The 27,727-nt window shown below is 56.8% G+C and overlaps 1 protein-coding gene across 2 annotated transcripts; it reads right to left on the bottom strand.

The window, feature by feature from the left end:
- Positions 1-1,227: 1,227 nt before the first annotated feature.
- PGAP2 (post-GPI attachment to proteins 2) lies at positions 1,228-16,368 on the bottom strand. 2 transcript variants are annotated; one of them, XM_076053456.1, is made up of 6 exons: positions 15,731-16,368; positions 10,587-10,792; positions 9,631-9,946; positions 9,043-9,137; positions 8,299-8,407; positions 1,228-1,750 (listed from the first exon to the last, which is right to left on the bottom strand). In XM_076053456.1, exons 2-6 carry the CDS (start codon positions 10,770-10,772, stop codon positions 1,614-1,616), a joined length of 843 nt encoding a protein of 280 aa, XP_075909571.1. In that variant the 5' UTR covers positions 10,773-10,792; positions 15,731-16,368; the 3' UTR covers positions 1,228-1,613. The 2 variants fall into 2 exon arrangements, with proteins under 2 accessions (XP_075909571.1, XP_075909572.1); XM_076053457.1 differs by lacking the exon at positions 1,228-1,750 and adding an exon at positions 2,295-6,981 and having other exon boundaries at positions 15,731-16,173.
- Between the last annotated feature and the right edge of the window lie 11,359 nt (positions 16,369-27,727).

Genomic DNA, 27,727 nt, shown 5'->3' with positions numbered 1-27,727 from the left:
CGCTCACCCACCCACACGCTCACCCACCCACACGCTCACCCACCCACACGCTCACCCACCCACACGCTCACCCACCCACACGCTCACCCACCCACACGCTCACCCACCCACACGCTCACCCACCCACACGCTCACCCACCCACACGCTCACCCACCCACTCGCTCACCCACCCACTCGCTCACTTACTAACTCGCCTGCTGACCCACCCACACGCTCACCCACCCACTCGCTCTTCCACCCACTCGCTCTTCCACCAACCCACTCGCTCACCCACCCACACGCTCACCCACCCACTCGCTCTTCCACCAACCCACTCGCTCACCCACTCACACGCTCACCCACCCACTCGCTCTTCCACCAACCCACTCGCTCTTCCACCAACCCACTCGCTCACCCACCCACACGCTCACCCACCCACTCGCTATTCCACCCACCCACACGCTCACCCACCCACTCGCTATTCCATCCACCCACTCGCTCTTCCACCAACCCACACGCTCACCCACCCACACGCTCACCCACCCACACGCTCACCCACCCACACGCTCACCCACCCACTCGCTATTCCACCCACCCACTCGCTCTTCCACCAACCCACTCGCTCACCCACTCACTCGCTCAACCACCCATCCACTCGCTCACCCACCCATCCACTCGCTTACCCCACCCACACGCTCACCCACCCACTCACTCAAGATCACTTATACGAAGTCGCTCCTGGGATGTAAGACGACGCCCCCCCCACACCCCTCCCAAACTTTGGGTGGGGGGGTAATTTGACATTTTCCAAAAACCGTTTTTGTGGAATGCCGAGCGCACGGTTCGCCTGTGGAGCTCCCACGACCTTCCAGTCGACGCCTACCAGACGACTCCATAAAGAGCTGCGGTAGAAGAGCCACGAGGAGCCGAGATTCAGCTGAGAGTCTTCCAGACGGCAGCGGATTCCCCGTACACTTGGGAAGGGAGTGGGGGGTGGCTGTTGCCCCGTGCGTCTTATAATCCGGACGTGTATCTGCAACTCGCGTCCAAGTCGTCTTAACCAGGCTTAGCGTCTGCTTAGCTTGCGAGAGAGCTCACCGGGGCCGCGATAACTCTGCAGGGGGCGATTTTACCAAATGCATCGATGCGATGGCGTGCCAATGGGGGGCGATGGTGGGTCGCATCACAACCACGTGGTGTTGATGACGTAGCGGACGACGTTTATGATTTACGTCACGATGTTGAGGTTGACTTTGTCGACGTTTATTGTTCACGATGTTCACAATAGTGGATTGCATTATTGATGATGATGATGTTGAAGACGCTGAAGTTGTTAGTGTCGTCGTTATGTTCAATTTATTTCGTACTGTACGTAGCCAACCGTGCTAATCGGAGGTGCAGCGTTCAATGGGTAGTGTTCGGCTGTGGGCAGTATGTTGAACTTCTTTCGCACCGTGCGTAGCCAACCGTGTTAACCGGAGGTGCAGTGTTGAGTCTATAGGCAGTATTTTGAACTTCTTTCGCACCGTGCGTAGCTAACCGTGCGAATTGCAAAACAAACAAAAGCAGTCTTTCAGAACTGAATTTGTCAATCTCGATGACCATTTAAAAGGTGCACAGCTCCGGTGGCTCCCTAACATCGCAAGAGCGTTCCAGACGGCCGCAGAAGCGCATCCGTGAGCGCGACTTCGTCCAACGGGACGCCGGCAAAAGCCACCGCCGCCGCTTGCGAGGATGTGACCGCAGTTTGCGCCGAGGCCCCTACGTTCCCTGGCGAGACAAAGCGAGCGATCGATCGCGGTTCAATTTTGCGGCAAGCACTTTGTGCAAATCGAGAGCGGCGACCTCGGCAACGTCTTCGTTCGGCAGCCGGGGAGGCCAGCGCAGCTCGGCGAGCACTATCAGCGGTAAACCCCGTCACGACCGCGTGCCAAGGAATCGTTTTTTTGTTTGTTTTGACTTACGGCTTTCGTGACCGCGGGAATTAATATCCCTTTGGTTCTTTCGGTAAAGTCACGTGACTTACAACTTTCGTGACCAAAGTTGTAAGTCAAAGCAAACAAAAAAACCGAGAAACTTTTGTTGTTGTTGTTTTTTTGCGACACGCCGCAGCTCCGGTCGATGGCTTTTCTCTCTTCCCTTCTTATCTTGGCGGGCGTCTCGCGGAGAGTGGCGAGTCGCAGCGATCGCGTCGGCTGCTGCTGCTACTGCTGCGATGACTTTACACACGACGAAGAGGCGTTTCGTTGGGCTATCATTTTGTGATGGGCAGGGTGGCTTCTGAAAAAGAATGGCTTAGTGGGCCTTAACCTGGTAAAATACAAAGTTGAGTCTGAGTTTATTTATTTTTAGTGATATGATTAACCTTGCGCGACACTTTTGCATTCCTATCGTTTTGTGTTTCGCTTGTTGTAACTTTATGACCTCCCACCCCTTACTGGACATCCATTTTTTTTTTAAAAGAGCTTCATAGCTCATCGGATTTCTCCGGGAACTTATGAAAATTCAGATTTTTATTCTGTTGACGATGATATTGATTGGACCGGACCACCCAGAGGAATCGCGCGTCTCGTTCACGGCGAGGTGGTTGGTGGCCTTGACTCAACGAGAAGCGAACGGTCACGCGCACAACGAACCACCCGGCTGACCACCGCCGCCACCACCGGTCAATGCCCCCCGCGTCTCAAACAGTCCTCCCGGATTCTTGAAGACTGTCCCCGTCACGTGGACGTCGTTCGGCCCAGGGAGGGTTAAAGTCCCCGGGGCCCGTAGCTACAATCGTCTCGAACGTGCAACACGCCGCCACACGGTAGCCGCTCATCACCCTCGCGGAGAGAGGGGACGACTCGGAGAGAGAGCACGACTCAGAGAGGACGACTCAGAGAGAGGACTGAGGGAGAGGATGACTCAGAGATAGAGAACGACTTCGAGAAAACGACTCAGGTATAGAGGCCGACTCAGAGAGAGGACGACTCAGAGAGAGAAAACGACTCAGAGAGAGGATGACTCAGAGGATGACTCAGAGAGAGGATGACTCTGAGAGAGGATGACTCATAGAGGACGACTCCGAGGACGAGAGGCACCAGGAGGCAACACAGACGAGCGAGGAGGCAGCAGTACCAACGCGGTGGTGACGAGGCGCTACACAACAATTGCCCGAGTTCTGCAGCCCTCTCTCTATATACAAAAGGCGTTATCGGCCCAGTTGTGGGCGTTTATAGACGTGGGAGGAAACCCCACGAGTGCCAGGGAGGCAGAACCCATATAGGGCTGAACGATTAATCGATTTCAAATCGAAATTTGAAACAATTCGATTATCAAATCGCAAAGGCTGCGATTTTTTTACTTAATTGGAATTGTTTTATTTTTTATTACAACTTTATTTATTTAACTTAACAATTGCTCTGTGTTTGAATGTTCTATTTCAATTAATTTTTTAAATAAAAGCATGCTGGAAGCACTTCATGTATTTTAAGTTCTCATCCTTGAATTAGAATATATGGAGCAGTTCATATGTTGATGGTATCACGTGGTAATGCTCCATCACGTGTTTTAAATCTATTACACAGTGAATATTGAACTGAAGCTTCACTTAAAACATTTTAATCGCAAATCAAATCGCAATGTCAGAAAAATAGCAATTAAAATATTTTCCCCAAATCGTTCAACCCTAAACCCATCCCCTCTCGGAGCGGTACAGTCCACACACGCCGCCTGCTGGCAGAGCCAGGGAGGACGACGACGACTCCTCCCACCCACCCACGGCGAAGGGAGTTCCAAGCAACATCTGCGAGTGATCTACCAACCCCCGCTGCTGCCGCTGCCTCCTCCACAGCGCTGGCTCACTACAGGCAGCGGCGGCGGCGGCGGTGGCGGCGGCAGCAGCGTAGCCACCAACACGGCCAGGCTCAAGCCTCTCTCAGGCACGGGTCACTCTCAGCCGCTTCCAAAGACTCACAAAGCGAGCGGCTCGGCCGTGGCTCGGCTCACGGGAAGTCTTCCTGAGCGTGGCTAGGACCAAGCGCAGAGAGACATGGGGACCCACAGAGACTCAGGGTCTTGAGACTCAGGGACGGGACCAAGCGCAGAGAGACACGGGGACCCACAGAGACTCAGGGTCTTGAGACTCAGGGACGGGACCACGCAGAGAGGCACGGGGACCCACAGAGACTCAGGGACTTGAGACTCAGGGATGAGACCACGCAGAGAGACACGGGGACCCACAGAGACTCAGGGTCTTGAGACTCAGGGACGGGACCACGCAGAGAGGCACGGGGACCCACAGAGACTCAGGGACTTGAGACTCAGGGACGGGACCACGCAGAGAGGCACGGGGACCCACAGAGACTCAGGGATGGGACCACGTAGAGACACAGGGACCCACAGAGACTCAGGGTGGCTGCCTCCAACTGCCCAGTAGCGTCCTTCACGAGCCTCCTCCACAGAGGACGATCTTGACACCGCTGATGCCAGTCATCAGCAAGTCCACTCAGCTCCACGTCCTCCTGTACCACATCACTCCATCTCTTCTCTAGCCCGTGCCGCTCCCGTTTAACCCCCCTCGATCCGCCCGAACACACACACCAACACATACACACACCAACACAGCACACACCAACACACACACCCCACACACCAAAGCAAAGATCCCCCATATAGCCTTAACAGACTGGAGGGGCAAGTGCTGTTAGCGAGCACCTATGAAGGCCGGAACGGTACACGAGGGGGTGGGTGGCCAGCACCACGCCCGACCGCCTTTGTCTCCCTAGTGGCAATGTTTACACACCGCACCAGGTACTCATTTGAGGCTGAGTCGACCTAGGGGAGGCCCGGGACCGGTTCAGATAATCGTCACTGGTGTTGGCCGTGAGCGGGAATCGAACCCGGGTCGCCAGGTTCATAGCGCAGTGTAACGCTAACCGCTACACTATCGCTCCCCAACACACACACACATCACACACACACCAACACACACACACCAACACACACACAGAGACACACACACACCAACACACACACAGAGACACACACACACCAACACACACACACCAACACACACACACACGCACACACCAACACACACACACACCAACACACACACCAACACACACACACCAACACACACACCAACACACACACCCACACACCAACATAGACACCAACACACCAACACACACCAACACACACACACCAACACACCCACACACCAACACACACACACCCACACACCAACACACACACACCCACACACCAACACACACACACCCACACACCAACACACACACACCCACACAACAACACACCAACCCACAAACACACACACCCACAAACACACACACCAACACACACACCAACACACACACACACCAACACACACACACCAACACACACACACCAACACACACATACACCAACACACACCAACACACACACACACACCAACACACACCAACACACACACAGGGCCTGCCAGGTGTGGACTCCCTCCCTCTGCACGGCAGTCCCCGGTGGCGCCATCGAGGCACCGAGTCAACCTCTCAGCTCCGACTCGCCCCACCACAACAGGCGCGCTTGCTTTGGGCTCTGCTCGTGGTGACGGTGGTGGTGGTGACGGTGGTGATGGTGGTGGTGATGGTGGCGGCTATGGGGGTGATTATGGCAGTGGTGATTATGGCGGTGGTGATGGGGTCTCTGTGTAGGGGTCAAGGTCTCCGTGTAGGGGTCAGGGTCTCTGTACAGGGGTCAGGGTCTCCGTGTAGGGGTCAGGGTCTCCGTGTAGGGGTCAGGGTCTCTGTGTAGGGGTCAAGGTCTCCGTGTAGGGGTCAGGGTCTCTGTACAGGGGTCAGGGTCTCTGTACAGGGGTCAGGGTCTCCGTGTAGGGGTCAGGGTCTCCGTGTAGGGGTCAGGGTCTCCGTACAGGGGTCAGGGTCTCCGTGCAAGGGTCAGGGTCTCCGTGTAGGGGTCAGGGTCTCCGTGTAGGGGTCAGGGTCTCTGTACAGGGGTCAGGGTCTCCATGTAAGGGTCAGGGTCTCCGTGTAGGGGTCACGGTCTCCGTGTAGGGGTCAGGGTCTCTGTACAGGGGTCAGGGTCTCCGTGTAGGGGTCAGGGTCTCCGTACAGGGGTCAGGGTCTCTGTACAGGGGTCAGGGTCTCCGTGCAAGGGTCAGGGTCTCCGTGTAGGGGTCAGGGTCTCCGTGTAGGGGTCAGGGTCTCTGTACAGGGGTCAGGGTCTCCATGTAAGGGTCAGGGTCTCCGTGTAGGGGTCACGGTCTCCGTGTAAGGGTCAGGGTCTCTGTACAGGGGTCAGGGTCTCCGTGTAGGGGTCAGGGTCTCCGTGTAGGGGTCAGGGTCTCTGTACAGGGGTCAGGGTCTCCGTCTAGGGGTCAGGGTCTCCGTGTAGGGGTCAGGGTCTCCGTGTAGGGGTCAGGGTCTCCGTGTAGGGGTCAGGGTCTCAGTACAGGGGTCAGGGTTTCCGTGTAGGGGTCAGGGTCTCTGTACAGGGGTCAGGGTCTCCGTCTAGGGGTCAGGGTCTCCGTGTAGGGGTCAGGGTCTCCGTGTAGGGGTCAGGGTCTCCGTGTAGGGGTCAGGGTCTCTGTACAGGGGTCAGGGTCTCCATGTAAGGGTCTCCGTGTAGGGGTCACGGTCTCCGTGTAAGGGTCAGGGTCTCTGTACAGGGGTCAGGGTCTCCGTGTAGGGGTCAGGGTCTCCGTGTAGGGGTCAGGGTCTCTGTACAGGGGTCAGGGTCTCCGTCGAGGGGTCAGGGTCTCCGTGTAGGGGTCAGGGTCTCCGTGTAGGGGTCAGGGTCTCTGTACAGGGGCCCATGTTGCAGTAGCCCCCTCCCTCCCCACTGTAGGGGGGTGGCCCCCCACTCTCAGAAGCGCTTGTCAGGTGGTGGGGGGCCGACGAGAAGCTGTATGGAGCTGAAATCCCAGGCGGCCGTCCAGTGGAACGCGATGTTCGACAACACCACGGCATACTCGCAGAGCGCAAACAGCGTGTACACTGCACACACACACGCACACGCACGCACCGAGACAAAGACCCCCCGCGTAGCCTCAACAGACTTCTTGGGGCAAGTGCTGTTAGCGCGCAGCACCTACGAAGGCCGGCACTGCACACGAGGGGGTTGGGTGGCCAGCGCCACGCCCGGCCGCCTTTGTCTCCCTTGGCGGCGATGTTTTACTGCACACCGTACCAGGTAACTCATTTGAGGCCGAGTCTACCTAGGGGAGGACCGGTTCAGATCATCGTCACCTGCTGTTTGGGGCCACGAGCGGGAATTGAACTCGGGTCGCCGGGTTCGTAGCGCAGCGCGCTAACTAAGCCCTACACCACTGAAAACACTCACAGATACAACAACAGCCGCCATTCGCCACTAATTGGTGGTGACGACTCCATGGCGCTTGTGCCAGGCTGGGTGCACTTTGAGGCCATCCCGTGAATTGTCGAAGGCTCGCTACTGGTAAGGAGGTCACGGGACAGACCCAGCAGGTGCCATGGGTTGAATTGACTGAGATGACCGGTAGATGCACCACCACCTGTGCCCCCTACTGTGCCAACTTGCTGTGCTTTAGCCGCCCGGCGCTCCGCTCATTGTTGTGAGCGTCGCTCCTCCGCCCTCCGTTGTTGCTGAAGGGCGACTGCCTCCAACTGCCCAGTAGCGTCCTTCACGAGCCTCCTCCACAGAGGCCGATCTTGACACCGCTGGTACCAGTCATCGGCAAGTCCACCCAACTCGAGATCCTCCTGTACCGCATCACTCCATCTCATCTCTAGCCCGTGCCGTGCCCGTTTAACCCCCTCTATGCAGCCAAACAGAAGCTGCTTGGGGCATGCGGTGGTTGGGCATGTGGCCGACATGACAAAGACAAAGATCCCCCGTATAGCCTTAACATACTGTAGGGGCAAGTGCTGTTAGCGAGCACCTATGAAGGCCGGAACGGTACACGAGTGGGTGGGTGGCCAGCACCACGCCCGACCGCCTTTGTCTCCCTAGTAGCAATGTTTACACACCGCACCAGGTACTCATTTGAGGCTGAGTCGACCTAGGGGAGGCCCGGGACCGGTTCAGATAATCGTCACTGGTGTTGGCCGTAAGTGGGAATCGAACCCGGGTCGCCAGGTTCATCATAGCGCAGCGCGCTAATCGCTACACTACCGCTCCCCACGGCCGACATGACCCACACACACACACACATACCCACCCCACTCACCTACCCACTCACTCAATTACCCACCAACCCATTAAATTAATCCACTCATCGACCCCTTCACTCACCCTTCCACTCACTTTGCCCCCCTCACCCCACCCCCGCTCACCCCCGGGCTCGCAGTAGCGGTTGTGACGCATGTAGAAGTACACCGCAAGAAGGCAGAACAGCAAGTTGGTCGCCGCCAGCCTCCGCTTCCACAGGTACGACCTGCGCTCCTGGGGTCACGGGGTTATGGCGGCACGGGGTCACGGACCACAGAGGGCCGCGGCATTGTACTGATGATGATAGTGGCGGTGATGATGGTGGCAGTGATGATGGTAAGCTGCTGATGATGGTGATGGCAGTCATTATTGTAGTGATGATGATGATGGTGGTGGTAACAGTCACTGTGGCAGTGAAAATGATGATGATAGTGGTAGTGAAATGTTAGCAGTGATGAAGATGGTCGTGATGACGATGATGATGGTGGCAATCACTATGCTGGTGACAAAGAAGCGCATGGCAATGATAAGTGGACAGTATTGCTGCTGCTGCTGGTGGTGGTGGCGAGGACGATAACAATTTGGTGATGACCAAGTTGCCGATAACCGAGCGTGTTGACAACGGCGATCACGCCGCTGCTTCTGCCGACACTCCCGATGATGACGACGGTGACGATGACGACGGTGACGGTGACGACGGTGACGGTGACGATGACGACGGTGACGATGACGATGACGACGGTGACGATGGTGACGATGACGACGGTGACGATGACGACGGTGACGGTGACGACGACGACGGTGACGATGATGACGACGGTGACGATGATGACGACGACGACGACGAGGTATCAGCGCTGCCCCCTCACCTCGTCGCTAGCTGCGTAACTCCACAGACGGCACGTGAGCAGCATGTAGCAAGCGGCTCCCAGGATGAACGTGACGAAGGCCAACTTGTGCAGAGCTACGCCACCCACAGACACGAGCACACACAACGGTTCCCTCCCGCAGCTGTAGCCTTCACGCACTGCTGGGCCAAGTGCTGTTAGCGAGCGGCAGCGCCCACGCTCATGAGGCAATCAGAGACGCTGGATATCTTTAAGTCTGGCCGTTTACCCTGTGCAGGTTCGGTTCATTTCCTGGCTTTGCATACACGGCGGTCGAGCGTTGGCGGGGTCTACGGAGGAGACGCCCCCCCCCCCCCCCCCCCCCGATAACGAAGGCCGGCACGCGGCGCGAGGCTTGGCGCGGCCGCGACCACGCACGCCCCGGCCGCCTTCGCCTCCCCCCCGGTTGAGGCCGCGTCGAGCCGAGGTGGAAGCCACGGAACCGGACCGGAGAGTCGTCCGCCGAGGTTGGCCGCGAGCGGCGATCGCGCTCGTAGCGCGGCGCGCCGACCGCTGCGCCACCGCTCCCCATTGCCCCGCCCCCCCCCCCCTCCTGCCCCCCACCCCCACCGTGGTTCTCGTTCGACGAGACGTTGGTGAGGCCCAGGAGGCCGCCGAGCTCCGCCACGTTGGCGAAGAACGCGAGGCGCGGCAGCCGGAGGGCCGCTCCGCCGCCGCCGCCGGTGCCGCCGCCGCCGGCGCCGCCGCGGTGAAGCAGGAGGAGGGGGGCCGCGGTGCCGGGGGGGTGGCTGCGGTAGCGGCGCAAGTAGGCGAGCGCCAGCAGGAGGCGTGGCGGCGCGTGCAGCCCGAGCAGCGTGCGCCACACGTAGCGCTGCGGCGTCAAGCCGCCGATCGCCGCGCTGATCGACGGCAGCAGGTTCCACACCTGGGCGGGCGGGCGGGTGGGGGCATTTGGGTGGTGAGCACACTCACCGCCACTCACCGCCACTCACCGCCACTCACCAGCAGTAATGGCTGGTGAGCTGGCATCCCCGGCTTCTAATTTACTCGACGGCTCGCTTGCTCACCGAACTCACCCACCCACCCACTCTCCCAAACACCCACCCACCCTCCCAACCACCCACGCACCCTCCCAACCACCCAACCACCCACCCTCCCAACCACCCACCCTCCCAACCACCCACCGACTCACCCAACCCGCCACCCACCCAAACATCCACTCAACCACACACCCACCCACTCACCCACCCAACCACCCAACTACCCACTCACCCACCCTGCCACACAACCACTTACCCAGCCACACACCCACCCACCCACTCACCCAACCACCCACTCACCCACCCTGCCACACAACCACTTACCCAGCCACACACCCAGCCACCCACCAACTCACCCAGCCACCCACTAACTCACCCACCCACCCACTCACCCAATAGCTTACCCCCTCACTCACTTACCCACCCAACCCACTCACCAACCTGACCCACTCGCCCCTTCTCACACTGTGTGTTAACTCATCCCGCTCACCCCACCTTCCACCCCCCCACACCCCACCCGCTCACCCCACAGTGAGTGGCCGTGGAGGCGTCGAAGTGGTACAGGAGGGACCAGGCGACGCAGAAGACGAACGCAACCAGAGGGAGACTGACGGAGGCGTGAACGAGGCGAGCCATGGGCAGCCTCACCAGCCACGGCTCCCGCTCACCACCGCCGCCCCCCCCGCCAGCCGCCAGGGGCGGGGGCAGCATTGCGGGGGCTCGGGGTGGCACTGGGCAGACGGGGAGACGAAAGACGGACGTGCGTACCCATCACATGCGTGTACACACAGACAGACATATGTAGGCACCTACAGGGGCCACCTCCTTCACCTCCTCCTCACCACGCCCCATCATCCGCCCGCTCCACTTGCGGTGAGACGGAGTAGTCTTGGGTGCAGACGAGACTAACTGCGGACCCAGGGAAGAGACTCGCTTTATAGATTTGAAGTTTTCGTGACTGCAATGATCCATATTCTTTGGTTCTTTCGGTAAAGTCACGTAGGTGGGAAAAAATAATAAAAAATAAGGTAAATTAAATCACGACGTTTCGGTTGCAACACAAGCAATCATCATCAGGTGTGACAACCACAGCAAGAAATATTTTTTTACTGAAGTGGGAGAGAAGCCAGAGTTAGGGCAGTTAAATAACTCAGAGAGGGGGGGGGTGGGGGGGAAAAGGGAGAAAGCGAATGGGGAGAGGGAGGACGAGCGCTCGGACACGCTGAGAGCAAAGAGAGAGGGGGGTCACTGTAGACTCACTAGAGACTGGGTCTCTGTAGACTCACTAGAGACTGGGTCACTGTAGACTCACTAGAGACTGGGTCACTGTAGACTCACTAGAGACGGGGTCTCTGTAGACTCACTAGAGACTGGGTCTCTGTAGACTCACTAGAGACTGGGTCTCTGTAGACTCACTAGAGACTGGGTCTCTGTAGACTCACTAGAGACTGGGTCTCTGTAGACTCACTAGAGACTGGGTCTCTGTAGACTCACTAGAGACTGGGTCTCTGTAGACTCACTAGAGACTGGGTCTCTGTAGACTCACTAGAGACTGGGTCTCTGTAGACTCACTAGAGACTGGGTCTCTGTAGACTCACTAGAGACTGGGTCACTGTAGACTCACTAGAGACTGGGTCTCTGTAGACTCACTAGAGACTGGGTCACTGTAGACTCACTAGAGACTGGGTCTCTGTAGACTCACTAGAGTCTGGGTCTCTGTAGACTCACTAGAGACTGGGTCTCTGTAGACTCACTAGAGACTGGGTCTCTGTAGACTCACTAGAGACTGGGTCTCTGTAGACTCACTAGAGACTGGGTCACTGTAGACTCACTAGAGACTGGGTCTCTGTAGACTCACAAGAGACTGGGTCACTGTAGACTCTCTAGAGACTGGGTCACTGTAGACTCACTAGACTGGGTCACTATAGACTCACTAGAGACTGGGTCACTGTAGACTCACTAGAGACTGGGTCACTGTAGACTCACTAGAGACTGGGTCACTGTAGACTCACTAGAGACTGGGTCACTGTAGACTCTCTAGAGACTGGGTCACTGTAGACTCACTAGAGACTGGGTCACTGTAGACTCTCTAGAGACTGGGTCACTGTAGACTCACTAGAGACTGGGTCACTGTAGACTCACTAGAGACTGGGTCTCTGTAGACTCACTAGAGACTGGGTCACTGTAGACTCACTAGATACTGGGTCACTGTAGACTCACTAGAGACTGGGTCACTGTAGACTCACTAGAGACTGGGTCACTGTAGACTCACTAGAGACTGGGTCACTGTAGACTCTCTAGAGACTGGGTCACTGTAGACTCACTAGAGACTGGGTCACTGTAGACTCACTAGAGACTGGGTCACTGTAGACTCACTAGAGACTGGGTCACTGTAGACTCACTAGAGACTGGGTCTCTGTAGACTCACTAGAGACTGGGTCACTGTAGACTCACTAGAGACTGGGTCACTGTAGACTCACTAGAGACTGGGTCTCTGTAGACGCACTAGAGACTGGGTCACTGTAGACTCTCTAGAGACTGGGTCACTGTAGACTCTCTAGAGACTGGGTCACTGTAGACTCACTAGAGACTGGGTCTCTGTAGACTCACTAGAGACTGGGTAACTGTAGACTCACTAGAGACTGGGTAACTGTAGACTCACTAGAGACTGGGTAACTGTAGACTCACTAGAGACTGGGTCTCTGTAGACTCTCGAGAGACTGGGTCTCTATAGATTCACTAGAGACTGGGTCTCTGTAGACTCACTAGAGACTGGGTCTCTGTAGACCTCACTAGAGACTGGGTCTCTGCAGACTCACTAGGGACTGGGTCACTGTAGACTCACTAGACTGGGTCACTGTAGTCTCACTAGAGACTGGGTCTCTGTAGACTCACTAGAGACTGGGTCTCTGTAGACTCACTAGAGACTGGGTCTCTGCAGACTCACTAGGGACTGGGTCACTGTAGACTCACTAGACTGGGTCACTGTAGTCTCACTAGAGACTGGGTCTCTGTAGACTCACTGGACTGGGTGTCGCTAGAGACTGGGTGAGGAGTACAACTGGCGAGGTGCGGGCTGCGTGTAAACCGCTTAGCCACGCCAGCGATTATATCCCCAGCTTCATGGGGGCTTAGCGCTGAGGGGGGGGGGGGCACAGGAGGTGGAACCTTGCCCAAGAGACCCCAGAAACCCCGACCATATGACCCAGAGACCCCAGTGATATCCCATTCATTCGCCAAGGGCCCAGTGACCTGTGTAGCTATTTCTCAGAAGCGACCTGGCCACCAAAAATGATAGCTTCAAGCGAGTGGCCAATCGCCGTGCGGGACATTTATCCTGAAATGTGGAAGGTGAAAGCGGAGGACCCGGAGAAAAATCCACGCGACCACGGGGATAACATGCCAACTCCAAATATACAGGTGTCAGGGCAGGGATGGAACCCACGACAGTCTGTATACCAGGCGAGGTAGTTGACATCTCATTACAGGGCCCCAATTAAGGCACCCCCACATACCCCGCTGAGACCCCAACCACGTCAAAGACAACACAGAGATCCCATTCATTTACCAGAGATCCAGAGACCCCATTCATTTACCAGAGATCCAGAGACCCCATTCATTTACCAGAGATCCAGAGACCCCATTCATTTACCGGAGATCCAGAGACCCCATTCATTTACCAGAGATCCAGAGACCCCATTCATTTACCAGAGATCCAGAGACTCCATTCATTTACCAGAGATCCAGAGACCCGATTCATTTACCAGAGATCCAGAGACCCCATTAATTTACCAGAGATCCAGAGACTCCATTCATTTACCAGAGATCCAGAGACCCCATTCATTTACCAGAGATCTAGAGACCCCATTCATTTACCAGAGATCCAGAGACCCCATCCATTTACCAGAGATCCAGAGACCCCATTCATTTACCAAAGATCCAGAGACCCCATTCATTTACCAGAGATCCAGAGACCCCATTCATTTAGAGAGATCCAGAGACCCCATTCATTTACCAAAGATCCAGAGACCCCATTCATTTACCAAAGATCCAGAGACCCCATTCATTTACCAGAGATCCAGAGACCCCATTCATTTACCAAAGATCCAGAGACCCCATTCATTTACCAGAGATCCAGAGACCCCATTCATTTACCAAAGATCCAGAGACCCCATTCATTTACCAGAGATCCAGAGACCCCATTCATTTAGAGAGATCCAGAGACCCCATTCATTTACCAAAGATCCAGAGACCCCATTCATTTACCAAAGATCCAGAGACCCCATTCATTTACCAGAGATCCAGAGACCCCATTCATTTACCAGAGATCCAGAGACCCCATTCATTTACCAGAGATCCAGAGACCCCATTCATTTACCAGAGATCCAGAGACCCCATTCATTTACCAGAGATCCAGAGACCCCATTCATTTACCAGAGATCCAGAGACTCCATTCATTTACCAGAGATCCAGAGACCCGATTCATTTACCAGAGATCCAGATACCCCATTAATTTACCAGAGATCCAGAGACTCCATTCATTTACCAGAGATCCAGAGACCCCATTCATTTACCAGAGATCTAGAGACCCCATTCATTTACCAGAGATCCAGAGACCCCATCCATTTACCAGAGATCCAGAGACCCCATTCATGTACCAAAGATCCAGAGACCCCATTCATTTACCAGAGATCCAGAGACCCCATTCATTTAGAGAGATCCAGAGACCCCATTCATTTACCAAAGATCCAGAGACCCCATTCATTTACCAAAGATCCAGAGACCCCATTCATTTACCAGAGATCCAGAGACCCCATTCATTTACCAAAGATCCAGAGACCCCATTCATTTACCAGAGATCCAGAGACCCCATTCATTTACCAAAGATCCAGAGACCCCATTCATTTACCAGAGATCCAGAGACCCCATTCATTTAGAGAGATCCAGAGACCCCATTCATTTACCAAAGATCCAGAGACCCCATTCATTTACCAAAGATCCAGAGACCCCATTCATTTACCAGAGATCCAGAGACCCCATTCATTTACCAGAGATCCAGAGACCCCATTCATTTACCAAAGATCCAGAGACCCCCAGAGCCCAAAAACACATCCAGTCAAACCCCCACAGAGACCCCGGTCGATTGAGAAGCCCCAATGAGACCCCCAATTATTTCACCTCTCATTGACAGAATCCCTGAAACCCCAACGAGTCCAAAGTCAGACACCAATTGACGATAGACCCCGTTCACAGACCCCTGCGAGACCCCCATTCATTGATCCCACCCCGTGCACCAAAGACCCCGTTCAACCCCCGCGCAGTGAGATGCACCAAGCAGGAAAGACAAACCCCCCCCCCCCGTGCCCATAGAGACCCCAGTTGCGTACAGACCTGGGATTAACGATAACAGTCACGGCGAAAATCGACAATTTTTTTTATTTGTTTAACTCTTAAGAGTTTAATCTTGATTTGAAGCTTAAGAGTTTATGCTCACACGAGCATTGAGGCGTCGGTTCTGAAACTCCCGTCTGCAGCCCTGCAGAGCCTGGTGGTGGAAATTCCACATTGATGTGGCGGGGGCCGAGTATATCCACACGACGAACGGCTGTTGGTGTTTCAAAGTCAGAACGGGGCTCGGTCTCCCACCCCCCACCCCACGAAGAACCTACCCAGCTCCTCGCCTCCTCCGCGGTAGAGGCGTCCAGGCGAGCAGGGTGTCAGGCACGGCCTCCTCGGCCGAGCGGCCCGTGAGGGGCACGGGGACTCGGCGCCTCTGAGGTAGCTCTCGGGGTGTCCCCGCCGCCGCCGGGAGGAGGAGGAGGCGGCGAGGGGGCGCGGGAAGGAGGCGGCGGAGACGCGGGGACCGCCAGTCACTTCTCCATAGTTCTCGAGTACATGTCGACTTCCGTACTGACGTCATCGGTGCTGCCCGCAGCCATATTGGGTAGGGCGGAGGGGGGGCGGTCCTAATTTGGCCGAAGAATCGTCCCTGAGCAAGATGACCATTCCATCCCTGAGCAAGTTGGCGACGTTGTCCTTGAGCAAGATGACCCGATCCCTGAGCAAGATGGCCACTCCATCCCTGAGCAAGATGACCCGATCCCTGAGCAAGATGGCCACGTTGTCCTTGCGGAAGATGGCCCGATCCCTGAGCAAGATGGCCACTCCATCCCTGAGCAAGATGGCTACGTTGTTCTTGAGCAAGATGGCACCATCCCTGAGCAAGATGACCACGTTGTCCTCGAGCAAGACGGCCGCTCCATCCCTGAGCAATATGGCCCCATCCCTGAGCAAGATGGCTCCATCTCTCAGCAAGATGACCGTGTTGTCCCTGAGAAAGATGGCTGTGTTGTCCCTGAGAAAGATGGCTGTGTTGTCCCTGAAGAAGATGGCCACGTTATCCTTGAGCAAGATGGACACTCTCTCCTGAGAAGGATAGCCGCGCCGTTGCAAAGCAAATAATTTACATTTTAGTCATTGTACGTTTCATAAATATAGATTTTAGAAAAAAAAACAAGAAACAAGTTAACAATGCACTTCCATCACATTAATGAGGAGTATTCTTAGTTCTTTCGGTAAAGTTACGTTGAAGGGAAACAATAAAAGAATATATATAAAACAATAAAAAATCAAAATTAATGAGGAGATATTTATTGTGTGAAGGGGACATTGCTCATTGTATACCAGTGACGTGCGGTGAGGTCAATGGCTGGGGAGGCACTGGCTCGTGTTAGAGCCAGATTCATACACTGATGGGTGGCGTGACCTCACGGAGGGGGGCGTGGCCGCACTGAGGGGGCGTGTCCTCACTGAGGGGGGCGTATTAGACACGTCCCCCTCAGTGAGGCAGATGTGATAGCTGCCTCCCCTGGTGCTTTTTCATTGCAGTTTCACGACGAGACCAGCGAGCCTAAATATCTTTATACACATACGTGAAATAAGTTACCTGGTGTATGGAAGGCGAGGACATGAAATGAAGGGGTCTACAAACATTACATTGGTGACATACTGAGATAGTAACAGTTACACGCTTATTGCCCGCGCTCCATCCAGTTACTGAGGGGTTGCGCAATCAGAGGGGAGGCTGAGCTCGTCACTGCCTCACCTCTCGTCTCTTCCTGTATTTGCAGCAGAGCTCCGCAAATTTGGCGATTTTTGACTATTAAAACGATTGGAATCGTACAGAAATGACATTTATAACACAGATCAGTGGAAAAATCTTAATATTTATTTGATTTGATTGTTCTTTTTTTTTCATAACAGCTATTTTCATTGGAGCATGACAGGTGAGGCTCTGCCTCCCCTGCCTCCCCTGACTGCACGTCCCTGTGGTATACGTATCAGTGTCTGTGTGTGTAGTGGTTAGCGGTAGTGTAGCGGTTAGCGCGCTGCGCTATGAACCTGGCGACCCGGGTTCGATTCCCGCTCACGGCCAACACCAGTGACGATTATCTGAACCGGTCCCGGGCCTCCCCTAGGTCGACTCAGCCTCAAATGAGTACCTGGTGCGGTGTGTAAACATCGCCACTAGGGAGACAAAGGCGGTCGGGCGTGGTGCTGGCCACCCACCCCCTCGTGTACCGTTCCGGCCTTCATAGGTGCTCGCTAACAGCACTTGCCCCTACAGTCTGTTACAGGCTATATGGGGGATCTTTGTCTTTGTAGTGGTTAGCATGCTTCACTACAAACCTGGCGACCCGAGTTCGATTCCCGCACACGGCTAATACCGGTGACGATTATCTGAACCGGTCCTGGGCCTCCCTTAGGTCGACTCGGCCTCAAATGAGTACCTGGTGCGGCTAACAGTACTTGCCCCTACAGTCTGTTAAGGCTTCACGGGGGGTCTTTGTCTTTGTTTTTTATAGTAACCTCCTAGTTGGTGCCGGACGGTAACGCTGTGGTGAGCAGTGATATGGGGGGAGGGCCAATTTCGATTGGCCTCGGAATTCCTCCAGAAACAGCAAAAAGCCACTGCGGGTGGCCACGTGGAATGTTCGAGCGCTCACTGCGGAGGAGAGGCTGCCACTCCTCTGTAGGGAGCTGGACAGGTACCGCCTGGAACTCTGTGGTTTTCATGAGGTCCGGTGGACCGGCTCTGGCTCCTGCCACCATGAAGAATGGACAGTCCTCTACTCGGAGCAGGAGACTGCCAATCAACAGGGAGTGACTTTTCTTCTGAACGTGGCGGTGAGGTGTGGGAAGCTGTATGCTCATGGCCGTGGTTACTTATGCCCCCACCGAAGATGAACATAAGTGGAAGGATGCGGGCAAAGCCAATGAGTCAGATGCCTTCTATGACCTCCTGTAACGTGCTAGCTAAAGTAACCCCTCGGGATAGAGTCATCCTGTTGGGTGACTTTAATGCCCGAGTTGGTAACGATGCTGGCACCTGGTCTGGAGTTATTGGAAGGCATGGGCCAGATCAGTTCTATAACAACGGTAGGAGGCTGCTAGACTTTTGTGCAGCCCATGGGCTTGTAATTACCAACACGCTGTTCCGGCATCGACATATCCACACAACATCATGGATGCACGCCAGGTCCAAGCAAGAACATCTGCTGGACTATATAGTGACGGAACAGTGGATGCGGGCCCATGTCCTTGACACCTGGACCTACCGTGGAGCTGATCTGCCTACTGACCATCTGCTTGTCATCTGTAAGATGTGCCTGCCATTCTTCCACTCCGGTGGTGAGTGTACATGCAAGACCTCATTCAAACCCACAGTGGCCTGGTCTCAGCTAGCTGATGAAAGTTACAAGGGAGAATTTTATCATCGCTTGCAGCTGGGGTTGACAACGTCCCCCACTTCTCCTGATGCCGAGGGGAAATGAGCGAGGTTTAGGACTGTGGCTCATGCAGCTTCAATGGCTGCTTTTGGTACATGGTCCAAATATCCCCAGGGACCCTGGCCGACAGAGGAGGTGTTCAGGCTGGCTGAGAAAAAGCGACAGGCCCACTCTCATCGTCTACAGCATCCCACATCAGAGAATGAGGAGGCTTACCGCAGCCTTCGCTCAGAGGTTCGGAGAGCCGTGAAGCGCTGCAAGGATGGGTGGTGGTCACGGGTTGCTGAGGAGACGGAGTCTGCCACAGTGGCCCGTGATCATAGATCACTCTTTAACTCCAAAAAAAGTTAATTGCAGTGCCACATCTATCACGATCATTAGGGGAAATATATGTGATCCAATCTCAAACCCTCAGGAACAGGTTTACAGATTTTCTGAGAATTTCTGAGGTCTTGGGGAGGGACATCCCTCAGCCTGGAAAACATCATGGAGCAAAGTGTGGATGACCCTGCTGAGGTTGTGGTGCCTCAAATTTTGGAGGAAGTTGTCACCCCCTGTGAGTGGCTGGCTGAGGCGCCATCTGTTGAGGAAGTACAGAAGGCGATCCAGAGTCTGAGACCAGGAAAAGCACCGGGCAGAGATGATCTCCCAAGCAAAATTGCTAAGGGAGGGTGGCGTTTGTGCACAGACGCCCTACATGACATCATAATAACAGTCTGGACAACTAAACGGGATCGGCAGGATTGGAAGGATGCCCTGGTGGTCCTCCTCTTTAAGAAGGGGGACCGCACAGACTGTAACAACTGTAGGGGCATCTCCCTCCTCAGTGTGCCGGGAAAGGTCCTGGCAAGGATTATTCAACATCGCCTTGCTAGACACGCTGAAGTGAGGCTTGCAGAGCCCCAATGTGGTTTCAGGAAAGGGCTGTCCTGCACAGATGCCATACTTTCTGTCCGTCTGCTACAGCAGAGGTGTAGGAAATTCCAACAGGAACTACATATCTGCTTTATTGACCTGGTCAAGGCCTATGATACCATCAGTAGGCCTGGGCTCTGGGTTGTTCTTCGTGCTTTTGGAGTCCCTGACTCTTTGCTCACAATCATTAAGGACCTTCATGGTGGTGAGCGGGCCCGGGTAAAACTACGTGGCCAAGAGTCGGTGCCATTCCCTGTTCACCGTGGGTGCGACAGGGATGTCCTCTGGCTCCCACGTTATTTACTGTAGCTTATATTTCGATCACGTAGTTCATGAAGCCTTCGATGACTGTACCAAAGGAATTTCCATCTGGTACAGATACAATGGGAGGCTGATCGATGCCCGGGTGTAGTCAAGGGATGGCTCCCTATTGGTCAACTATGTTACGTATGCCGATGATCTGATAATTGCTGCTCACTCAGAGGAGGAGTTGGAGGTGCTGCGGCTGAACCTGGAGCTTGCCACCAACAGGTGGGGCCTTACCATAAGTCCCATCAAAACTAAGCACCTGCCTGGGTATTTTGTACCCTCAGACACTCCACCCCACAACTCCCAATTGGTGATGGGGCGGTTGTGAAGAGAGTGGAGAGTTTCCCATACCTGGGCAGTGCTCATGACCGGCCACGGTTTGACAGCAGAGGTTTCACTCAGAATCAGTCGAGCTGCATTATCTTTTCATCAGTTGCATCACGCTCTGTATAAGCTACCTGTTCTGTCGCTCCACATGATGCTTTGGGTCTTCTCGGCCACGGTCATGCCCTCCCTTCTCTGTGCTTGCGAAACGTGGACCCCACCTAATGGAACATCTTCGCCGGTTAGAAATATGCAGGCTGGCCTGGCTATGATCCATCCTTGGTTTAACCAGGCTGGATTGTGTGAGGAGCTCACCAATCCTTGAAAAATCTGGACAAAGTCCCATTGGTGAGCTTCTCTGGCAGGCCAGATTGCGATGGCTGGGTCATGTAGCCCGCATGCCCAGCCAACGCATGCCGAAACAGCTTTTGTTCGGCCGGATCGAGGGGGCTAAACGGGCGCGGCACGGGCTAGGTCGACTCAGCATCAAATGAGAACCCGGTGAGGTGTGTAAACATCGTCACTCGGGAAACAAAATCGACCACACCTCCCGCTCGTGTGACGGTCACAACCACTTGTCTGTTAAAGGCTATAGGGGGATCTTTTATCTGGTGTATCCGGCGGCGAGATGTTAACTACCTCGCCTGGTATACAGGAGGTGGTGGGTTCAATATCGACCCTGACGATGCCTGCTGCTGTATATTTGGAGTTTGCGTGTCTCTCTCTCATCATCATCATCACGGTGGCTAGGAGATGTTAACTACCTCGCCTGGTCTACGGGAGGTCGTGGGTACGATCCCGACCCTGACGATGCCTGCTGCTGTACATTTGGAGTTTGCGTGTATCTCTCTCTTCCCGTGGTCGCGCGGATTTTCCCCCGGATCTTCCGATGTATTTTGCCCTCCACATTTGGAATCAGCGGCATGACACCTTGGGATTGTTTGATTGCTGCTAGACATTTCCACGACAAGCCGTCCCGTTTGAGCTGTCGTTTGTGATAGTCACGTCGATAAAGAGACAGAGCCACACATCTTAGTGGGCCTTTTATTCCTCAAATACATCAACAAAGGGGCCGTCCATACATGACGTCACGCACCTAGCGGGGGGGGGGGGGGGTCAGACATTTGTGACGATGTGTGACGATGGGGGGGAAGGGGTTTGAGAAATGTGACGTCACATCAAAATGCGCAACTTTAAATAGAGACGATTACGTAATCCACGCGGTTAGGATGCACGAGGAGGGGGAGGAGATGATTGACCCCCCCCCCCCAGTGGCGGGTGGGGGGGAGGGCATCGGACCCACCGAATGGGGAGTGGGGAGGGGGGCATTAGCCCCCACAATCGCTTTACTTCATCCATACTCTCACAGCTTTCTCCACCACCACCACCACCCCTCTCTCTGTTTTTTTATTATTTTGTTTACGATCACAGGAAGCAAGAAGATGCTCGGTGTAGTCGCCACTTTACGTCGTTCATCATTTAGGGGTTTTTTTCAATGCTTGTTTTATGTAACCCCCCCTCCCCCCTTTTTAATGAAAGATTTCACAAAAGATTTCACGCTCTCCTCTCTCTACCACTTCCCTCTCTCTCTACCCCCCCTCTCTACCCCCCCCCCTCTCCCTCACCCCCTCTCTCTCCACCCCCCCCCCTCTCTACCCCCCCTCTCTCTACCCCCCCTCTCTCCACCCCCCCTCTCTCTACCCCCCTCTCTCACCCCCCTCTCTACCCCCCCTCTCTCTACCCCCCTCTCTCTACCCCCCTCTCTCTCCACCCCCCTCTCCACCCCCCTTCTCTCTACCCCCCTCTCCACCCCCCCTCTCTACCCCCCCCTCTCTACCCCCCCCTCTCTACCCCCCTCTCTCTACCCCCCCTCTCCACCCCCCCCTCTCCACCCCCCTCTCTCCACCCCCCCCTCTCTACCCCCCTCTCCACCCCCCCTCTTTACCCCCCCTCTCTCTACCCCCCTCTCTACCCCCCTCTCTCTCCACCCTCTCTCCCCCCCCCCCTCTTTTACCCCCCCTCTCTCTACCCCCCCGATCTCTACCCCCCTCTCTCCAGCCCCCCTCTCTCTACCCCCCTCTCTCTACCCCTCCTTCTCTCTACCCGCCCGCTCTCTCTACCCCCCTCTCTCTCCACCCCCCCCTCTCTACCCCCCTCTCTCTACCCCCCCCCCCCGATCTCTACCCCCCTCTCTCCACCCCCCCTCTCTACCCCCCTCTCTCTACCCCCCTCTCTACCCCCCCTCTATCTACCCCCCCTCTCTCTACCCCCTCTCTCCACCCCCCCTCTCTCTACTCCCCCTCTCTCCTCTCCACCCCCTCCCCTCTACCCCCCTCTCTCTCCACCCTCTACCCCCCCTCTCTCTACCCCCCCTCTATCTACTCCCCTCTCTCTACCCCCCCCTCTCTCCACCCCACCCCCTCTCTCCACCCCCCCTCTCTCCACCCCCCTCTCTCTTTACCCCCCCTCTCTCTACCCCCCCCTCTCTCTACCCCCCTCTCTCTCTACCCCCCCTCTCTCTACCCCCTCTCTCTCTACCCCCCCTCTCTCTAACCCACTCTCTCTCTACCCCCCCCTCTCTACCCCCCCTCTCTCTCCCCTCTCTCTCTACCCCCCTCTCTACCCCCCCTCTCTCCACCCCCCCTCTCTCTACCCCCCCTCTATCTACCCCCCTCTCTCCACCCCCCTCTCTCTCTACCCCCCCCCCTCTCTCCAACCCCCAGCCCCCTCTCTACCCCTTCTCTACCCGCCCCTCTCTCTACCCCTCTCTCCACCCCTCCCTCTCTACCCCCCTCTCTCTACCCCCCTCTCTACCCCCCTCTATCTACCCCCCTCTCTCTCTACTCCCTCTCTCCTCTCCACCCCCTCCCCTCTACCCCTCTCTCCACCCTCTACCCCCTCTACCCCTCTATCTACCCCCTCTCCACCCCCCTCTCTCTACCCCCTCTCTCCACCCCCTCTCTCTACCCCCTCTCTCCACCCCTCTCTCCCCCCCTCTCTCCACCCCGCTCTCTCTCTACCCCCCTCTCTCTCTACCCCCCTCTCTACCCCCTCTCTCTCTACCCACCCTGTCTCTACCCCTCTCTCTACCCCCTCTCTCTCTACCCCTCTCTCTAACCCCCTCTCTCTCTACCCCCTCTCTACCCCCCTCTCTCTCTACCCCCCTCTACCCCCCCTCTCTCCACCCCCCTCTCTCTACCCCCCTCTCTACCCCCCTCTCTCCACCCCTCTCTCCACCCCCCTCTCTCTACCCCTCTACCCCCCCACCTCTCTCCAACCCCCCTCTCTCCACCCCCCTCTCTCCACCCCCTCTCTCTCTACCTCCCCTCTCTCTACCCCCCTCTCTCTCTACCCCTCTCTCTACCCACCCTCTCTCTACCCCCCATGTCTCTACCCCTCTCTCTACCCCCCTCTCTCTATCCCCCTCTCTCCACCCCCTCTCTCCACCCCTCTCTACCTCCCCCTCTACCCCTCTCTGTCTCTCTCTACCCACCTCTCTCTCTCTACCCCCCATGTCTCTACCTCTCTCTCTACCCCCTCTCTCTATCCCCCTCTCTCTACCCCCCTCTCTACCCCCCCCTCTCTACCCCCCTCTCCACCCCTCTCTCCACCCCCCTCTCTACCCCCCTCTCCACCCCCCTCTTTACCCCTCTCTCTACCCCTCTCTCTACCCCCCTCTCTACCCCTCTCTCTCCACCCCTCTTTACCCCCCTCTCTACCCCCGATCTCTACCCCCCTCTCCCAGCCCCCTCTCTCTACCCCTCTCTCTACCCCCCTCCTTCTCTCTACCCGCCCGCTCTCTCTACCCCCTCTCTCTCCACCCCCTACCCCCCTCTCTCTACCCCCCCCCGATCTCTACCCCCCCTCTCTCCACCCCCCCTCTCTACCCCCCTCTCTCTACCCCCTCTCTACCCCCCTCTATCTACCCCCCTCTCTCTCTACCCCCTCTCTCCACCCCCTCTCTCTACTCCCCTCTCTCCTCTCCACCCTCCCCTCTACCCCTCTCTCTCCACCCTCTACCCCCTCTCTCTACCCCCCCTCTATCTACTCCCCTCTCTCTACCCCTCCACCCCACCCCCTCTCTCCACCCCCCTCTCTCCACCCCTCTCTCTTTACCCCCCTCTCTCTACCCCTCTCTCTACCCCCTCTCTCTCTACCCCCTCTCTCTACCCCCCTCTCTCTCTACCCCCCTCTCTAACCCACTCTCTCTCTACCCCCCTCTCTACCCCCCTCTCTCTACCCCCCTACCCCCCTCTCTCCACCCCTCTCTCTACCCCCTCTATCTACCCCCCTCTCTCCACCCCCCCCCTCTCTACCCCCCTCTCTCCAACCCCCTCTCTCCACCCCCTCTTCCACCCCCTCACCTCCCCTCTCTACCCCTCTCTCTACCTCCCCTCTCTCTACCCCCCTCTCTACCCCCCTCTACCCCCGATCTCTACCCCCACCTCTCTCCAGCCCCCCTCTCTACCCCTTCTCTCTACCCGCCCCTCTCTCTACCCCTCTCTCCACCCCCTCCCTCTCTACCCCCCTCTCTCTACCCCCTCTCTACCCCCCTCTATCTACCCCCCCTCTCTCTACTCCCCCTCTCTCCTCTCCACCCCCTCCCCTACCCCCCTCTCTCTCCACCCTCTACCCCCTTCTCTACCCCCTCTATCTACCCCTTCTCTCCACCCCCTCTCTCTACCCCTCTCCACCCCTCTCTCTCTACCCCTCTCTCCACCCCCCCTCTCTCCACCCCCACCCCGCTCTCTCTCTACCCCTCTCTCTACCCCTCTCTCTACCCCCTCTCTCTCTACCCACCCTGTCTCTACCCCTCTCTACCCCCTCTCTCTACCCCCCTCTAACCCCCTCTCTCTCTACCCCCCTCTCTACCCCCTCTCTCTACCCCCCTCTCTACCCCCCCTCTCTCTCCACCCCCTCTCTCTACCCCTCTCTACCCCTCTCTCCACCCCTCTCTCCACCCCCCTCTCTCTACCCCCTCTCTCTACCCCCCACCTCTCTCCAACCCCCTCTCTCCACCCCTCTCTCCACCCCTCTCTCTACCTCCCTCTCTCTACCCCCTCTCTCTCTACCCCTCTCTCTCTCTACCCACCCTCTCTCTCTCTACCCCCCATGTCTCTACCCCTCTCTCTCTACCCCCCTCTCTATCCCCCTCTCTCTCTCTACCCCTCTCTCTCTACCCACCCTCTCTCTACCCCCCATGTCTCTACCCCCCTCTCTCTCTACCCCTCTCTCTATCCCCCTCTCTCTACCCCCTCTCTCTCTAACCCCCTCTCTCTACCCCCCTCTCTCTCTCTACCCCCCTCTCACCCCCTCTCTCAACCCCCTCTCTCCACCCCCTCTCTCTACCCCCCTCTATCTACCCCCCTCTCTCTCTCTCTACCCCCTCTCTACCCCCCTCTCTCTACCCCCCCACCTCTCCAACCCCTCTCTCCACCCCCTCTCTCTCTACCTCCCTCACCCCTCTCTCTCTACCCCCCTCTCTCTCTACCCACCTCTCTCTCACCCCCCATGTCTCTACCCCCCTCTCTCTCTCTACCCCTCTCTCTATCCCCCTCTCTCTCTACTCCCCTCTCTCTCACCCACCCTCTCTCTACCCCCCATGTCTCTACCCCCCTCTCTCTACCCCTCTCTCTCTATCCCCCCTCTCTTACCCCTCTCTCTAACCCCCTCTCACTCTCTCTCTACCCCCCTCTCTCTACCCCTCAACCCCCTCTCCACCCCCTCTCTCTACCCCCCCTCTATCTACCCCCCTCTCTCTCTACCCCTCTCTCTACCCCCCTACCCCTCTCTACCCCCACCCCCTCACTCCCTCTCTCTACCCCTCTCTACCCCCCTCTATCTACCCCTCTTCTACCCCTCTCTCTACGCCCTCTCTCTACCCCCCTCTCTACCCCCCTCTCTCTACCCCCCCTCTCTCTACCCCCTCTCACCCCCTCTCTCTCTCCCCCTCTCTCTCTACCCCCTCTCTCTACCCCCTCACCCCCTCTCTCTACCCCTCCACCCCCTCTCTCTCCACCCCTCCACCCCTCTCTACCCCCTCTCACCCCCCCCTACCCCTCTCTCTACCCCCCTCACCCCTCTCTCTCTACCCCTCTCTACCCCCCATGTCTCTACCCCCCTCTCTCTACCCACCTCTATCCCCCTCTCTCTACCCCCCTCTCAACCCCCCTCTCTACCCCCCTCTACCCCCTCTCTACCCCCCCTCTCTCACCCCCTCCACCCCTCTCTCTCTACCCCCCTCTCTACCCCCTCTACCCCCTATCTACCCCCCTCTCTACCCCCTACCCCCCTCTACCCCCTCTCACCCGCCCCTCTCTCTACCCCCCTCTCTCCACCCTCCCTCTCTACCCCCCTCTACCCCCTCTATACCCCCCCTCTATCTACCCCCTCTCTCTACCCCCTCTTCCAGACCCCTCTCTCTACTCCCCTCTCTCCTCTCCACCCTCCCCTACCCCTCTCTCTCCACCTCACCCTCTCTCTACCCCCTACCTACCCCCCTCTCCACCCCCCTCTCTCTACCCCTCTCTCCACCCCCCTCTCTCTCTACCCCCTCTCTCCACCCCCTCTCTCCACCCCCTCTCTCTACCCCCCTCTCTCTACCCCTCTCTCTACCCCCTCTCTCTACCCACCCTGTCTCTCTCTCTCTACCCCCCTCTCTCTCTACCTCCCCTCTAACCCCCTCTCTACCCCTACCCCTCTCTCTCTACCCTCTCTACCCCCCCCTTCTCCACCCCTCTCTACCCCCCTCTCTCTACCCCCCTCTCTCCACCCCTCTCTCCAACCCCCTCTCTCTCTACCTCTCTCTCTCTAGCCCCCCCACCTCCAACCCCCCTCTCCACCCCTCTCTCCACCCCCTCTCTCTACCTCCCCCTACCCCTCTCTCTACCCTCTCTCTACCCACCCCCTACCCCCATGTCTCTACCCCTCTCTCTACCCCCCTCTCTCTATCCCCTCTCTCTACCCCCTCTCTCACCCCCTCTCTCTACCCCCTCACTCTCTCTACCCCTCTCTACCCCCCTCTCTCTACCCCCTCTTCTACCCCCCCTCTGTCTACCCCCCTCTCTCACCCCCTACCCCCTCTCTACCCCCCTCTCTCTCACTCTCTCTCTACCCCTCCTCTTCTCTACCCCTCTCTACCCCCCCACTCTCTCTACCCCCTCTCTACCTCTCACCCCCCTCTCTCCAGCCCCTTCTCTCTACCCCTCTCTCCTCTCCACCCCTCCCCTACCCCCTCTCCACCCTCTACCCCCCTCTTTCTACCCCCTCTATCTACCCCTCTCTCTACCCCTTTCTACCCCTCTCTCTACCCCCTCTCTCCACCCCCTC

Source organism: Petromyzon marinus, chromosome 61 (assembly GCF_048934315.1).
Source record: "Petromyzon marinus isolate PM22_M1 ecotype Great Lakes invasive population chromosome 61, UKy_Petmar_22M1.pri1.0, whole genome shotgun sequence".
Classification (NCBI taxonomy): domain Eukaryota; kingdom Metazoa; phylum Chordata; class Hyperoartia; order Petromyzontiformes; family Petromyzontidae; genus Petromyzon; species Petromyzon marinus.
Note: the sequence above shows the minus strand (reverse complement) of the source record. Positions and strands in the feature narration are given on the sequence as shown.

Coding starts and splice junctions, on each gene's coding strand:
- PGAP2 (XM_076053456.1), bottom strand. CDS start 10,772: ATGCTGCCCCCGCCCCTGGCGGCTGGCGGGGGGGGCGGCGGTGGTGAG. Junction 9,947..10,586: donor CCACGGCCACTCACTGTGGG/GTGAGCGGGTGG, acceptor CCGCCCGCCCAG/GTGTGGAACCTGCTGCCGTC. Junction 1,751..8,298: donor CCGCTACTGCGAGCCCGGGG/GTGAGCGGGGGT, acceptor TTGTCTCGCCAG/GGAACGTAGGGGCCTCGGCG.